Source organism: Acomys minous (assembly GCF_964271855.1).
Source record: "Acomys minous genome assembly, chromosome: 7".
Taxonomy (NCBI): domain Eukaryota; kingdom Metazoa; phylum Chordata; class Mammalia; order Rodentia; family Muridae; genus Acomys; species Acomys minous.
Window position 1 is genome coordinate 112797453 of NC_140488.1, and position 16442 is coordinate 112813894.

The 16442-nt window shown below is 39.2% G+C and overlaps 1 protein-coding gene across 11 annotated transcripts in view; it reads right to left on the reverse strand.

The window, feature by feature from the left end:
* Positions 1 to 16442, reverse strand: part of CASK (calcium/calmodulin dependent serine protein kinase) — a 331352-nt gene that overhangs the window by 193151 nt on the left and 121759 nt on the right. For all 11 annotated transcript variants that reach the window (XM_084789615.1, XM_084789614.1, XM_084789620.1 and 8 more), the window contains exon 3: positions 3034 to 3139. In XM_084789615.1, coding sequence (XP_084645741.1) covers positions 3034 to 3139 — 106 coding nt within the window. The remainder of the gene's footprint in view (positions 1 to 3033; positions 3140 to 16442) is intronic.

Sequence of the window (16442 nt, forward strand, 5' to 3'; positions counted from 1 at the left end):
AGTTCCTCCTGAGTGTGAGGAGGTGTGTGTGCTTTATTCCTGGACTAAATCTTACCATTCGGGATCCTTCCTTACTTAAAGGTGAAATTTGCCACTTGTTTATTTTAGTGGTGGTCTATAGTGCCACAGGAAACAAACACGTATTTTTTTTATAGATCAGTTTTTCAGATAACTGAAGATACTCTGTTCTCCCTATATTGGATTCTTAGAATAAGAAAATCACTACACTCCTGCGTAGCCACGACTCCAATGTCCCTAAGAGCTCTTCCACGCCAGGGCACTTCATTTGGGATTCAAGTATGTCTAGAAATGCTAAAAAGCTTTTCAAGAGACACGCAAACTAGAATTTTTCCTTTTACAGATGACCTATTGTTGTTTGTGAGCACCACAATGTGCACGTGGAGGTCAGAGGACAACTTTCAAGAGTCAGTTCTTAGTTGCCTCTTTGTGGAGGGAGGAAGGGTGTCCCTTGTTTCTGCTGCGCTGTGTACTCTAGGCTAGCTTGCCTGGGAGCTGCCAGGCTATTCTGTTCTGGGGATTTAACTCAGCTCCTCCAGACCACAGAGAACACTAAGAGCTTTTGCCCACTGAAGCCATCTTGCTGGGCTCCGGAACTAGGATGATGGAAAGCAATCAATTTCCATTTCCTCATTTACCATAACCTAGTCTGCCTGAAGACAAATTCTATGATCTGTTACTTTTCCTTTCCTAGCTCTGGATCTACATCAGCCATCTCAAAAGACCAACTGCTCCCCTTCCCCAAAAGGCCTGTTGACCTTCAAAGACAGTTGGGGAGTGCAAAGCTCCTGAAGAGGAAAAGAGCCTAGAAGCAAAGCCGAGACCTAAGGAAGGAAAGGTATCCCTTTATATCTAGACAATATGTTTGTAATAGAACTTGATCTATTGCACATTTTGAAATCAACAGTCAGATGAATGTCATCAGGATGTCTATTAACACTGCAGTTTTATTTAAAAACAAAGAAGTTAGACTCTTTTTTTCTTTGATAGAAAGCAAGTCTGACTGGGCTCTGAGATCTGACAGAAAGGATTTACTTTGCCATGTAGGTCACATAGTAGACATGTCCTTGAGTGTAGCTATACTGCTGTGAAGGAAATATATTTAAAAGAACATTCAGGGTGCTGAAGATGATATTCTCACAAGAAAAGATTTTAAAAATTCAAAATTTTATTTTATATGTATGGGCGGTTTGCATGCATGCGTGTCTGTGTGCCACATACATGTCTAGTGCCTGCAGAGGCCAGAAGAAGGCAATTGGTCTCCTGCAATTGGAGTTCTAGATGGCTATGAACGGGCATGTGGGTGCTGGGGATCTAACCGAGGTCCTCTCCAAGAGCACCCAGGGCTCTTAACCTCTAAGCCATCTCTCCTGCTCTGCAGTAGAAGTTTTGTATATATCAGCTTACAGCAAACCCATCTCGAATTGATAACATGTTTGCCATCCGATGTTGTCAAGGCTGTGACTCTACAATGAAGTTGCTAAGGCTTCTGCTGGTTACTCTCTTCTACAAGCTGTGGTGGCCTGCTTGCTATGGACACTTCCAGGTGAAAGGGTGGAGTGGAAGAGTCAGAGTGTGGCTTTGTTTTGGATTCTATATACTTTCTAATTAACGTGCCCTGAGATCCTATTTAGGATTTCCAAGCTATTGCAAACAGCTAATCAGAAACATGGACATCTTTTTTCAAGGAAACAGGCACAATTAAATTCCCACTGATCTTGCACTTATGTGGCTGAACTTGTCTCCAAGTTTAGTTTCTTTGTTTCAGTTCTTTAGATTCAAATTTCTATATAAATGAGTACTGCATCAGTTAAGCCTTTTGTAGGGAGCAACTTGTAAAATGCCTCCCAGAGACTTCTGTTTCTTGCTATGTAGGTGCTGGTTTGTGAGCTTCAGCTAATGATTCATTTCTAGCTAATAAAAAAATGGCAGAAGAGATGACATGCAACTTTGGGAATTAGGTTGTAAGACTGCTCTCTACCTTTGTTGCTTGCTCTGCCTGAGCTAGTAGCCTCGCTATTCTACAGAGAGGTCCACGTGACAAAGGACCAAGGGATTCCTCAAGCTAATAGCTCTTAGGAACTGAGGTCCTCAGTACATGACTGCCAGCAGCCATGTGAATGACTTCGGAAGCAGATCTACCATCAGTAGAGCCTTAAGATGGCTCTGGGCCTCTGTAGTACCCTGGTTACCATCTTGTATGAGATCTAGAGCCAGAGGATTTGGCTAAGTTGAATCACTCCTGATGCTCAGAGAGTGAGGTAATACATGGATATTGCTTAAAAGCCATTACATTTTGAAGTAATGTGTTATGGAGCGATAGGTAATGAATGCATCATCTGACTTTGGTATCTTTAATATTGAAGCTGGTATAGTCTCCTTTTTCTATTCTCCTAATCAAAGTCATGCGTTAATTTTGAATAGAATAAGAGCAAAGACAAAATATTGTATAATGTAAGCCCATAGAGCTTTGGACATTTACCTAGGATCTACAGATTTTCTAGTTGTATTTGGCTCACACTTCTCCATCTTAAACAAAATTATGCGAGGAACAAGTGAAGTAGCGTATTGAAATCAAGACGCAGTTAGTTGTGAAGTTTCCTTTCATGGCAATATGATTATATCAAAAGAGAAATAAGTGTGCTATTACACATTTTGAGCTGCCATAGAGACTTCTTCCATGGAATCCTGCACTCTAATTTCCCTCTTCTTCACTAAGATGCAACCTACATATTTTGGGATGTCTTAGCCCTTTAAACTCTAGTTCATTTTGGAGTCTCTACCCTGAAGTGTGCTGAAAATGTAAGGGTACCTGCTATACCCAGCTTTTGTGTCCTTTGCCACTTGTAACGTGAGGAAATCCTTTTTTTTTTTTTTTTTTAAAAAAACCCACGGCTTCAGGTCTCTTGAAACAGATGAGTCCACAACCGTTGCTGAACTTGAAGAAAAAGGTGTTAAGATTTCTGCAACCAATATCATTTAAAACTTTACTCAAGAAATAAAATGTGCACTCACAATTCAAAAACCATGTAAAGCATTCCATCTGAGCTATATGTCTCCAATAACTCTACAATGTGGGGATGTTTCAGCATATGACAGATACTGGCTTCCCGCTTTAGATCTGCAAAACAAACATACAACATACTTCATTAAGGTAGGAACAAAAGACAATTAGAGTGAAGGATGAATGAATGGATGGATGTGGTCTATGGCAACATGAAGGCTTCTCTGTCTAAAGAGATGAAATCCCCCATTTTCAACTGGCTTATCTTCTTATCCTCTCAAGCCTGTGGCAACACAACTTTTCATACTTCGGCCAGCTTCCATCTAGATATGGGAGGAAGCTCTTACTAGCAAACGTTTTCATTTCTTTGTGCACCGAAATACCTTGTCCCAAAGTAAAATAAGTACACGTATATTTCCACAAACTCTTACAGTCACGCTTCAGCATCCAAATTGATAACGTTTCCTTGATCTGCTGATAAGTAACTCAATTTACTATCTTAAATTTTACCTTTGTCTCAGCTTTCCTTAAGTCAGATAAGAATTTATAGACATTTCACGGAAGCTATATGAAACATGAAAAGAAATAATATGTTTTACATACAAAAAAAAGCACTATTCCCAGAGCCTAAGTTAGAATGATTTAATTAATTAGTTCTTGCAATGATGGGCTAGAATTCAGAGCCTTGTATATTTCAAGTAAGTGCTCTGCTGCTGAATTCCATCCCTGGCTTGGGAATTTTCTAATATCACCTATAAAACATGTTGAATAAGTCAGGATATTTTAAGTACTTTGCAGTATCTTTCTAAAGAACAAACAGATAATGCAGGTGCGACTGCCACGGAGAAGATGATAGTACTGTTCGCAGCTGGGCATGGTGGCTCACGCCTGTAATCCTAGCACTTGGGATGTGGAGGTAGGAGGGTCAGGAGTTCAAAGCTATCTACAACTAGATGGTGAGTCTGAGGCCAACCTGGGCTACAACAACAACAAAAGCAGCAGCAGCAACAACAACAACAACAAAGTCCTATTTGGAAAACAAAATTAATATCAACATCCTCCCAACATAGATGTCCTCTGACAGACTCCACCCAGCAGGGGATCAGGACAGATATGGGGACTCACAGCCGGACTCTGGACTAAGAGTTGTATTGGAAGAGTTGGAGGATGGGAGGACTTGTGGGGGGTGGATGGGTTTGCAGTTGTCAGGAGTTCCAGAAGGAGACGATCAAGGCTGTCAGATCTGGACCCAGGGCGGCCTGCACAAACTGATGCACCAACCAAGGACATTGCAAGCAGAGAACCTAGACCCCTTTCAGATGTAGCAGATGGACAGCTCATTCTCCTCATGGAGAGGTGGGGGCAGAGGACTGCCTCTGACAGGAACTCTGGTACCTGTGCTTTCATCACTGCCCCTGGGTGGAGAGGCACTGTGGGAACACAGAGGAAAGGGATTCAGGCTATCCTGATGAGACCTGACAGGCTGTGGTCAGATGGTGGGGAGGAGGACCCCACTGGTCAGAGGTCTAGAGGAGGAAAATAGGGCGGAACAGGGAGCGAGGGTGGGAGCAGGAAGTTAAGAGCGAGGGGATTACTCGGGATGTAATGTGAATAAATTATAATTAAAAAATCAACATCATCACACTAAGTTTAGTCAGGGGCATTGTTTGTTATGTGTTTGCAGAATATTATAATTAAAGTCTTTCACTGTGAATAGTGCTATACCTGTTTGCTGATGCATAAAATACAATGTTTTTATATTTGAAAGTAGAAGGGAGACAAGAAAGGAAGCACATACTGTATAATGCAATAGGTAACATGATCTCTTTTCTGGTTTATTAATGCAACGTAGTCCTGTCAACAAGAGCAATGGTTGCAAGTAGAACCTTACAAGACCTACTCACAGCCGGGCGTGGTGACGCACGCCTTTCATCCCAGCACTCGGGAGGCAGAGGCAGGCGGATCGCTGTGAGTTCGAGGACAGCCTGGTCTACAAAGTGAGCCCAGGATGGCCAAGGCTACACAGAGAAACCCTGTCTCGAAAAACCAAAAGAAAAAAAAAACCAAAAAAAAAAAAAAAACCCAAGACCTACTCACATACAAGCAAAATAAAGAAAAGAGGGCTGTAGAGAACAGACATCATTAGAAAAGTAAGGATCAATAATAAGATGCTAAGAAAGTCAGGGATATAGAAAAAAATAAAGGTACACATAGGTGGAGTAGGTTGGAATCTGAAAAAAGGACATGAACAGTCTGAGCTGGTGAAATTCCAATGAGAGGTCAGTCAGTGTCAGGAACTAGTGAAGTCTTGAGTGAACGTGCGCTGGTGATACGGGTCCAGCCATGTCAAGGACCCCAATACCTCAGACCCAGAGAAGTGGCATAGCCTTCCCAGGGTCAGGCTCAGAGGGATGGCAAAGCCTTCTTTGGGTTCAAGTGAGAGTGTTGAACATCTGAAAAAAATAAAAATAAAGAAGGGGGTATATGTAGGGAGCAGGTGAAGTCCCGGGTGAATGCATATTGCTGACAAGGGTATGGCTACGGCAAGGACGTCAACGCCTTAGACCCTTGTGAAATGGCAACGCTTTCCTTCCTCGCCCAAGTGTGAGTGTGAAAGTGTATGCAGAAAATGTCCACAGTAGCGTTCACTCCCTTCCCTGCCATGTTAACAGCCTGAGGACTGCTCCCACTCAGAGACAGTTCCTGCTATGATTTGCCAAACATGCCTCCTTGATTTAGCTGTATACCATACTCCCTGCCTCTCTGACTTAGCTGTATATAATAATCATGCTGAGCTTGGGGGTTCGGGGAATACTGTAGCCTCTCTATCTAAGAGCACAGGCCACCTGATCCCATTCCTCTTGCGTCTGTTATTTCTTCATTCCTTCATCACTCCTAGGCAAGGTCTCTGGACCGAAGCAATGGAAGAATATGGCAGATCAGGGCTGAACTTGGTACACAAGAGACCGATTATTTAATGCTAGATTAAAACATATATCATTTCTCTCATTGAGCTGAACACTCCAACCATTCTGTGAGGTAGGTATGTTACTGATGAGGAAACGCACGCAGGCTTGAAAACATGTTCAAGATCACACGGCTATACAGCTATCCAAGAGGTTAGCATTGAATCCCGACTCCAAAGTCAGCAATCTCTTCCTTAAGCTTTGTTATGGGTGTTGAGTGTGGTCACAATGGAAGAATCTGGCAGAAAAGTAGAAGAAATGCCTGGGCCAAAGCATTTAGATTTATTTATTTATTTATTTATTTATTTATTTATTTATTATGTATACAGTGCTCTGGCTGCATGTACACCTGTACGCCAGAAGAGGGTGCCAGATCTCATTATAGATGGTTGTTTGCTCATTGTGGTTGTGTAGAAAACACTGTGTGTATAACTGTTAGTGGCACTGCACTGATAAAAAGCCCACAGAATTTGGAGTCAGAAACTAGTTGCGAATCCTGCTTTTTTCCCCCCTGCCACCTATACACTAAGTGTATAGTACAAATGGCTTGCTTTTAGTCACCAAAATGGGAATGGTGAGAGGTGATGTGGTACATTCAGGCTACTAATTGGCTTCAAAGGGAAGTGATAAGATTGTAACAAGAAGCCATGTGGGAGAGGACCATGTAGGGTACAGTGTGTGGGGATAGGGGCCAAAGAAACGTGTGTGTGTGTGTGTGTGTGTGTGTGTGTATGTGTTTCAGTGTTTACCTAAAAAGAAAAGACTGGAGTCCCAGGAAAAATGCCTCTATAGTCAAAAGCAGTTGGCAAGGCCCTGCAGGAGGAGTGAATGAAGCAGCATCAGGGTATGGTTATGTACAGGGAGATGCTAACCATGAGGAAGGTCTTTAACAAGTGTGTTGGAGGGCCAAACTGAGCCAAACAACAGCAATCAGACGCCTGCAGGGCTCTCTCCTCTCAAGAGTGTTCTGCCTCCCACCTGTAGGGAGAGCTTGAGAGTTTTACTACATCTTTCTATGTTCTCTCTAGCTTCTCATTTTATCAGAAGTCACCCTTTCATACCCCTGTCTTTCACATTAGTGACTCTGTCTCATTCGTTTCTGTTCTGATGAAAGGCAATTTTAACTCTGCGCTCTGACACTGGAGTCATGAAGTAAATGCATTCAGTGTTGCCACAATACAGACTGGTCTCTTTCCTGCTCTCCAGCTTATTTTCCATTTTGCCCCTTTCATGTAACTACAGCATGCTTCAATTCCCACTCACTCTTTGCTACATGACACCTTTGTTACACTGAAAGCTTTTTAGTAGGAATAGATCTGCCAAAGACCCCCTGCTCTTGACATAGTAAACAGCTGAACAAGCTCTTGGTCTAGTCTTAATGCCTAGCACTCTCCAAATAAAGGCAGAATTTCTGGGGCTCCTGCTTTCCAATAACAGAGTGACATAAATGTCACTGGATCTGACATTTTGGAAACAAGATGCTGATAGGATAGCACAAAACTGACAATATGAAAATAAAATTGAGATGATAGGGACAGCAATGCAAAAGATATATAACTGAACCGGGTATGATGGTGCATGCCTTTAACCCGCAGTGCTCAGGCAGGCATATCACTGTGAGTTCGAGGCCAGCCTGGTCTACAAAGTGATTCCAGGACAGCCAAGGCTACACAGAGAAACCCTGTCTTGAAAAACAAAAACAAAAAGATGCATAATTGTTTTCCATAATTAAAACATCAAGTAAATATTACAAATAGAAAAGCACACTTTAAAAAGCAAATATCAAAATAAAAATAAGTTTAAAAACTCAAAAAGCACAAATACATTGTATGTGCATTTTAATCATAGATTCCCAAAGTACAAAACTCAAAATGTTAATTTTAAAATGTGAATATGACCTAAGGAAATATGCACCTGCTGAATGCTGTTACATCAATGATGACATCATGGGTTAAAACTACTATTTGACATTATGAAGCAGGGATGGTTGAACTGGAAAGTAGCACTTTATTATGACTGTCTAACTGTTTATAGATGCTACCTGAAAAACAGATATGAGCAACACAGCTTAGTGGGGCCATTTCTGTTTGGAGTGACTACTTTGTTCACTGACTAGTAATTGGCAATTTTCTCCTTCCTCCCTTCCCATTTCTCTCTTCCTATTTTCTTAGGAAATTTTTGAAAGAGACTTTCAATCTTCTATTTCTATATTTAGTGCCCTCACATTTAACTATGTAACTATAATTAATCGACTCATTTCCTTTTAAAAAGAAGCACTAATGATATTTAATCTTATAGCTCAGGCTGGAGAGATGGCTCAGAGGTTAAGGGCACTAACTGCTCCTCCAGAGGTCCTGAGTTCAATTCCCAGCAACCACATGGTGGCTCACAACCATCTATAATGAGTTCTGGCGCCTTCTTCTGGCGTGCAGGTGTACATGCAGCCAGAGCACTGTATACATGATAAATAAATAAATCTAAAAAAAATCTTATAGCTCAAATCAGTAACATATTTAAGTTAAAACAACATGCTATACAATCTTAAAAGTACTACTAATTTCTTAAGAAGTTTGGGCTGTCCAACCACAATAAAGTATGCATTAGGACTGACTTATCAATCTCTTAAATAATGAATAGCTAGGGAAGCTGTTTTAATAATAAGTCTAAAATTTTTTCCCTGAAAATTTTTATTATTAATTTTATAACCACTTAGTAGAGTTATTTCATAAAAATTGGGCACCACCACTTAGTGCTGTAATTCTGCAGCAAGCTTATTTGACAATGGGTAAGAACTAGGTTTGGTATTTATAAATGTAATTAAAGAAAGGGACAGTTTCAATAATGTTTAGCTTTGGAATAGCAATCTCAGTTTCAGTGTCTGACCTTAAAAAGCCTATACTTAAGTGCTAGGTTACCCAGGAACATTCAATAAGGAATAGATCAGCTATTTTAATAATATCATATCCAACCTAATATTTGAAAGGTATTATTTCAACACATACTTGAAATTAATAAAATGTTATTTTGTGCTCTTTGGGATCCAGTATGTGTCTTGTACTTACAGTCTATATAAAATTAGTCTAGTCACGACTTAAATGCTTAATAGCAGCAACGTGTGAGTAGCAGATGGTACAGCTCTTCATAAACTGATTTGCTTTCTTCTTTATTACCTTCACTTATTTATCTGTGTGTTCATGTGCACATGTGTGACAAAGTCACATGTGGACATCAGAGGACAATTTGTGGAAATCAGTTCTCATTCTAGAATGTGTTCGAAGAATACTCTCAGGTCGTCAGGCTTGATGGCAAGTGACTTGATCTACTGAGCCATCTCAGCAGCCCCTTTAATTCTTCTCCTTTTCTATGATCCTTCCACCATCAAATTCATTGCTGTGCACTGCCAGGTAAGCGTTCTACCCATAAACTACATACATTAAGTTCTCTTTTGCAATTCCTGGACAGACGTTTATGGTCAAAAGTTAAAAAAAAAAAATCTAGAGCTGGAGAGATGGCTCAGAGGTTAAGAGTACTGGCTGCTCTTCCGAAAGTCCTGAGTTCAATTTCTGGTAACCACATGGTGGCTCACAACCATCTATAGTGAGATCTGGTGCCATCTTCTGGCACACAGGCATACACACAGGCAGAACACTGTATACATAATAAAAATAAATAAATCTTTTAAAAAAATCTAAATTCAATTGTGTAACTTAAGAATATGTCTATAAAAGGAAACTCAATGACCACGATTTATCAATTAATAACTACATCTGATGTTTTCTTAGTATTGTTAATCTAAATCATTTATTTGTTCTATTGTTTAAAATTATTTTTATTTTGCTTAATTTACCAAAGAAGAATGGCTATCATCACTATCTAGTTGTATGCTTCGAAATTAATGGAATGAATTACTTTATAGATTCTAACACTAGAGTGTGCAATAAAGTATTTAAGGATTTACTAAGTATCATGTGTGATTTTTAAAGCACTCCCTTTTCAAGTACTTTCCAAATAATTGTGATCATGTGTGTGTGTGTGTGTGTGTGTGTTTGTGTGTGTGTGTGTGTGTGTGTGTGTGTGTGTGTGTGCCCTCATTTTCTAGAGGAATAAACCGAGGTCCTGTGTTCAGTGATGTAAGTTGCTGAAAAACCACATAACTTTTAAGTAGAGGACAAGATTAATGGTAAAAGCCCAGTGCTCTTGACATTACACCACATTGGCACCTGGTACTGTGTCCCAAGATCCAACTGGGAAACAATGCTAACATGGTAATGAAGCTTGACTGGGCAGCTAGCAGGACTGTTATGCACTCAGCTTCTTCCTGCTACACAGCCACCATTGATGGCTTCCTGACAAAGCACAGAAATATTCTCATCCACTTCCAAATAATGTCTAAGCTGTATCATAAACTCAACTGTTAAAATTCACTAAGAGCTGACTCAAGTTCCAAACTCAAACAGAATATCCTAATACTGTCCTAGGAATAATTAGGGGCAGTAGTAATGTGCTTATTTGAACAAATGTTAATAACAAAGTAATAAATGAAAATCAGTATTGACAGCATTTTTCCTTGCTCTCAAAATTAATGACCATATGACATTTTGAGAAAGGAATCTTTTTTAAAAACCCTGATCTGCCCTGTAGCTGGAGAGTCTCCCTCCAGGATCCTGACGCTCATATTAGAGACTTCTGTTAGACACTGGACTTGACCTTCAGTTAAGATCTGTTATGCAGGTGAGCAGTCTTGGGGAGATAGCTTAGTGTAACGCTCCCAAATTAACTTGTAAGTCTCACCTTCCCAGGAACCAGGTAACTTCCTGGAATGCTGGGCATTGTAGTTCCGGGGAAATAACAAAGCCTCATTGTAAAGTATGGTGGCCTACACATTTGTCTTTATAAGCCCTTGCAGCACATGGTTTGAGGTCATTCTAGCTGGGAAATTCCAGGGAAATGGTCCTGACCAAAGTCCATCTCTTCATCAATATTTATTATTTAATAAATGCTTGGTTTACATTTCCCCCACCTCCAATAAAAAGAAAGGAATCTAAGCAGAACTTTGGAGAAGTTACAGTAGTAAAATAATTTTATGCTGCTGAGTTCCACCTCTACTTAATAACTGACATGAAGGCTAAAGTACAGGCCAAGTTTGCTTTAATAAGGCTATTTTTCTATAAACCAGGGAAGACCTTCTCTACCAGTGATGACCAGAGGCACAGACAGATCCACAGAAGCACTTTGGTTAACCACAAACTCATTACTTCTTTGATATTTTATACACTTTACTACTATCTCTACAAATTTAATTATTTCTTTTCACACACTTGTAGAGTTCCATGCATCTTCTAATTTCTTTGTGTTCTTGCCTACCTTTTAGACCTATAAGGTTAAAATCTCATTTGTCCTTTGAATGAAGAAAAGGAATTGAGAATGCTTGATTAACAACAGGCTTGTTGTTGTTGTTGTTTCTCAACTAGACAAATGTGCATTAACTCTAATTAATCTTAAGGGCACCAAGAATTTCAAAATTAATGAGCTTTTGGGAATATATGTCTCAGAGTTTTGGGTTCTGTTAAGTGTAACAAACACATTAGTGTATACTGCCCTGTTTAATATTAAATTTAAACTAAAGCCAATACTATATTTACAAATACCAATCAGCTATAAAATAAAGCCAATTATTGTGACAACTACTTGTCTTTCTTTTTCATTAGAACGAGTTGGTAAATAACTGTCTAAAATGTCACTTACTGTGGATTTAAATTATAAAAATGTCAGATCATTCCTAGTTCATATTTAAGAACCAAAAATCATTGATCTTAATAGTTAGATATTACTAAATGTTCCAGGTAACAAATTCAATGCTGTTTATCAATATTTATCTTCTGAGATATTAAAGTATCTTTAAAGAAAAGCATTTGTTTAAGAGCAATTTGTGGGTAAGAGCAAATTATTTGTATCAGAAAATATAACTCTCAGTATTCTGTGCAAGGAGCTATTCAACCACGAATACGGTGGAGGTCTGGGGATGCACCTGATAAAACATGTTAATCAGACAGCTAAAAAGAAGACAGAGGTAACAGAAATCCAAACCAAAGCGAGCTTCAGTGCTTCATTTTCTCAAATATATGAATGGCTATTAAGATTATATTTTATGCATGATAATAACTAATAGGTACAGTTCTTTGCTTGCTTTTCATTTCGAAAGGTGTAAACCAAAGAGGGAAAGATTGGGTATTTTACAGTGATAAAAACCAGACACCTATTTCAACATTGTGTTCTTCATGTTATAAAAGGAAATTGGAGAAACCTTAGTTTATGCTTCAATTACTTCTCAATATTAAAGTCTTAAAAAGCATCATATGTATTGGGAGATGAGGGTGCTTTGTAAGATGGTAAAATACATCCATTTGTTAGAGTTCACTGAGCTACAGACTTCGATGGGTGTATTTTATTATACATAAATTATTCAATCAAGTTTAAACAGCAAAAAGACATTATTACAATAAAACAAGAGTTCAACTAATTTGTCAAAGTGACAAACATTATGCACATACTTAGTGCATAATATTTTCTGATTGCATTATCTAGATTTACTTCCTATTTTTATTTCCTTATTGATAGCTGGGGTTCTCCCAAAAGAACCCGGATAGACTATCCTACCACTTACTTGTCTCTACCAAGCCTCTCTCCACTATGACGTCACTGCAAAAAATACTGCTAGTAAGGCCAACAATTTCCTCAGAAAACAACTTATGATCTATTTTTACTATATACATAAGCAAATAATGAAGACTAAGAATCTCTGTGGTACAGTGAAATTATTATCAAGGTTTTTAGTTATATAGGTTTCTCTGTCTGGTCATAAAATTCTTTTGTCAACAGAACATAGAATATTACAAAACTCATGAATAGCAGTTTGTATCTGGAATCCCAGCAATTATGAGTCCAAGGCAGGACTGCAAGGCATGGGCAACAGAGAAAAACTGTCTCAAAAAGAAATAGGAAGCAAATTTATTATCAAAGACTTCAATGTTTGACATTTCCTGTAGAAAACAGCAATGGAAAGAATGAGGCAGTTGTTTTAATGCTGTAAAATCAGGGCTAGAGATAATACTTGAAGATTTATACACACAGCCGCCAAATTATTTGTATGTTTTCTTTTGTTAGTCTACTGACAAAACTCAAAAGTGAATTAGCAGCTTGCTGACAGGTGTGTGTAGGTAAATAGCCATTTAGTCTCACTTGTTTAAACCAGTCACAAAAGCTTTGAAAAATCTGAAGTAGAAGCATCCAACAGTTGCAGGAAAGAGGCAAAAAGGTGTTTTATGTGCAGTGAAACTGTGACCTGTGAGACGAGCATTCTGAAAGGGCTCTATTTCCCAGCGTTATTTTTGGTACATTCTACTGTCTTATCTTTGTAACAAACCTTTCATTTCATCTTTCCTAAAAATAAGGAAGTATCTTATTTAGTACTAAAAATGTAGTAGCTATCTAGCTATGTAATTTACAACTGATTTGGAGTCAGAACTCATTTCAGAAAGTCTGTTTAAAGTCATAGGTGCTCTGCCACAAAAGACTCAAATGGTATATACTCACTTATATCTGCATATTAGCCCAAGGGGCATGTCCCACGAAAGCCTTCACTTACCAGGAAACTGAGACAGAGGGGAGGACATTCTAGTGGGACTCTAGATGAGAGAAGCATGGGAGAATGGCAAAGTAGAAGGATCCAGAGGGTCCTAGAAGCCTACAAGTAGAACATTATGATAGGCAGATTTGGGCACAGGGGTCCTGCTCAAACTAAGGCACCAGCCAAGGACAATACAGGCGGTAAACCTTAAACCCCTACCCAGATCTAGCCAATGGACAGAACACTCTCCACAGTAGAGTGGAGAGTGGGATACTACTTTCTCACATACTCTGGTGCCTCATATTTGACCATGTCCCCTGGAGGGGGAGGCCTGGTGGCACTCAGAGGAAGGACAGCAGGTTACCAAGAAGAGACTTGATACCCTATGAGCATATACAGGGGGAAGTAATCCCCCTCAGGAACAGTCATAGGGGAGGGGAATAAGGGGGAAATTTGGGAGGGAGGGAAGAATGGGAGGATACAAGGGATGGGCTAACCATTGAGATGTAACAAGAATAAATTAATAAAGGAGAAAAAAAAAGAGTCTGCGGTGACATTAAGGGAAGCACAAAAGCCCACAATGAGTAAGGTCAGGATTGGGACAGGTAAGCATCTAATGTACCTCCTGGCAGTTCGGAGAGCAGTGTATAATACTGGGAGAACGTGTGCTCCAGCATTGAGCAGCTTTGGGAATAATTGTTTAGGTTTCAAAAAGTACAACTGTCACATCACTTCAGCTGTTTGCTACCAAAGCCAGCACTGCGCTATGTGCGATGTATAAAACTACCACTAACTGTGTTCCTCTGTTCTTTGAAAAATTAGAAGGAGGTCCCTTGAGGACATTCTATGCAGTCCAATTTGCTACTTCCCATCTTGATATCAAAATAATATAAATTATGTCCTAATTAGTGTATAAATGTTTACAAAATGAAATAAATATATTTTAGAGTGTCTGCCAAATAATGACACTAAGGCTCTTCTCTATTTTTGTAGGCAGAACGCCAGAATGTGCATTTTCTTACTCTGTAAAGAATGTACATTTATAATCAATCTTCTTTCTTCATTTTTTTTCTCTGAATAGCTCTTTTGCCAGTTTACCAAACTGGGAACAAATCAAACAGAAGTTCCTTAACAACTGAGTTTGAGAGGCAGAAGCTTCTCGCATCGGATCACACAAAGCTGAGTGAAACACAGCAAGGCAAGATCCTCTGAGCTAGTGAAAACAGGCAGATGCAAGGCAGACAGGCGGACCTCAACTCCTCCTCATCTTAAGAACCAGTGGTCACTTACTTGTAACTCATGCCTTTTTTTGGCCACAGCACTAAAGGTCCTGTGTCTTGGGAAGTTACCCTTGGGAAGTCAAAGCAAACCAGGGCGTTCACCCTATTCCACAGCTCTGGCATGTACCTCCCCAAGCCCTAACCCTCTGCAGGAAGTTACTTATGCTGTTTGTTTAACAGACTGGTAGGCAAAAAGTTCATTTTAAAATCATGCCTCGGACAACTGGTAGCTGTGTCAGCCTTAGGGCCTCACTTTCCTTGTCTGTAAATGGGAAGAATAAGGCAAGAACATCTACTCAGGATCACGGAGAGGCCTAGAGAGTTCACAAAGCACGCGGAAGCACTTTTCCCACTGCATGATATGGAGCATGGTTCTTTTGTCTTTGACCTTTTCTTTTTTTTTTTTTTTGGTGAAAAATCATTCCTTCCTATCTTTACCAAAATCATTTGAACCAAGTCTGAAGACAAAAAGACGGCAATGTGAACACCCATTATTAAGCCCCACTGTTAAATAGTTTGATGCCCACTTTAACACTGTAGTTTTTATTCTCTAGCTTTTGGGAAATTATTAATCTAGGCAATTCTTGGAGTCATCCTTCTACAAACCATTGCTTCTCCTCTACTTTAAAATTTTTTAAATTAATTTATTCTTGTTACATCTCAATGGTTATCCCATCCCTTGTATCCTCCCATTCCTCCCTCCCTCCCATTTTCCCCTTACTCCCTTCCCCTATGACTGTGACTGAGGGGGACCTCCTCCCCTGTATATGCTCATAGGGTATCAAGTCTCTTTTTGGTTTCTCCTCCACTTTGTAGTCACAGCTGCCAAAACCTGTCCATTTAATTTCTGCATCACCTGTCAAAACTCTTTTTCTCTTACTGCTATTAGCCCAGTTTCAGTCTTCACCAACTCTTGTCTGAATCACAGCATAGATCATTTAATAGGCTTCTCTGCCTTCAGTTTCAGTCTAATCATTAAACTGTTATCATAGTTTAAAACAGATATTATCATATTACTCCAAACCCCTTCACTGTGCTCTGTTCCATGAATTAAAATGTTATAATCCTTCAGGATGGCTTTGATTTTACCTTCAACCACTTAACTAGAGTCCATAGACCTATTTAGCAACATAATTGAAATCTAATGGCTTTTAGAAATTTTCTATATACCTACATTCTATTTCAGCTGTTTTCCCTTCAGCTTCTCTGACCCATGCTTATGTGCTTTAAAATGCACCTTTTAAAAAATTTAAAACTTCCAAACTGATTCTCATAGAAAGGGAAGGGGACTAGTGGGAAAGATCAGTGGAGAAACTGGAAAGTTGAGGCAGCTGAATGTGGTCAAAGTACATGATGTACTTGAGTAAAAATATATTTTTAATTTTTTTCTTTTTTCTTTTTTTACATATACATTTATATTATTACACATATATACAATAAACTATGTACAGCAAGAAGAACCGTGACACAATCAGGAATTATATAAATGTTACATTCATAGTGTTTTGGCTATTTGTATTTGGCAGCCTTGAAGAGAACATCTTTCC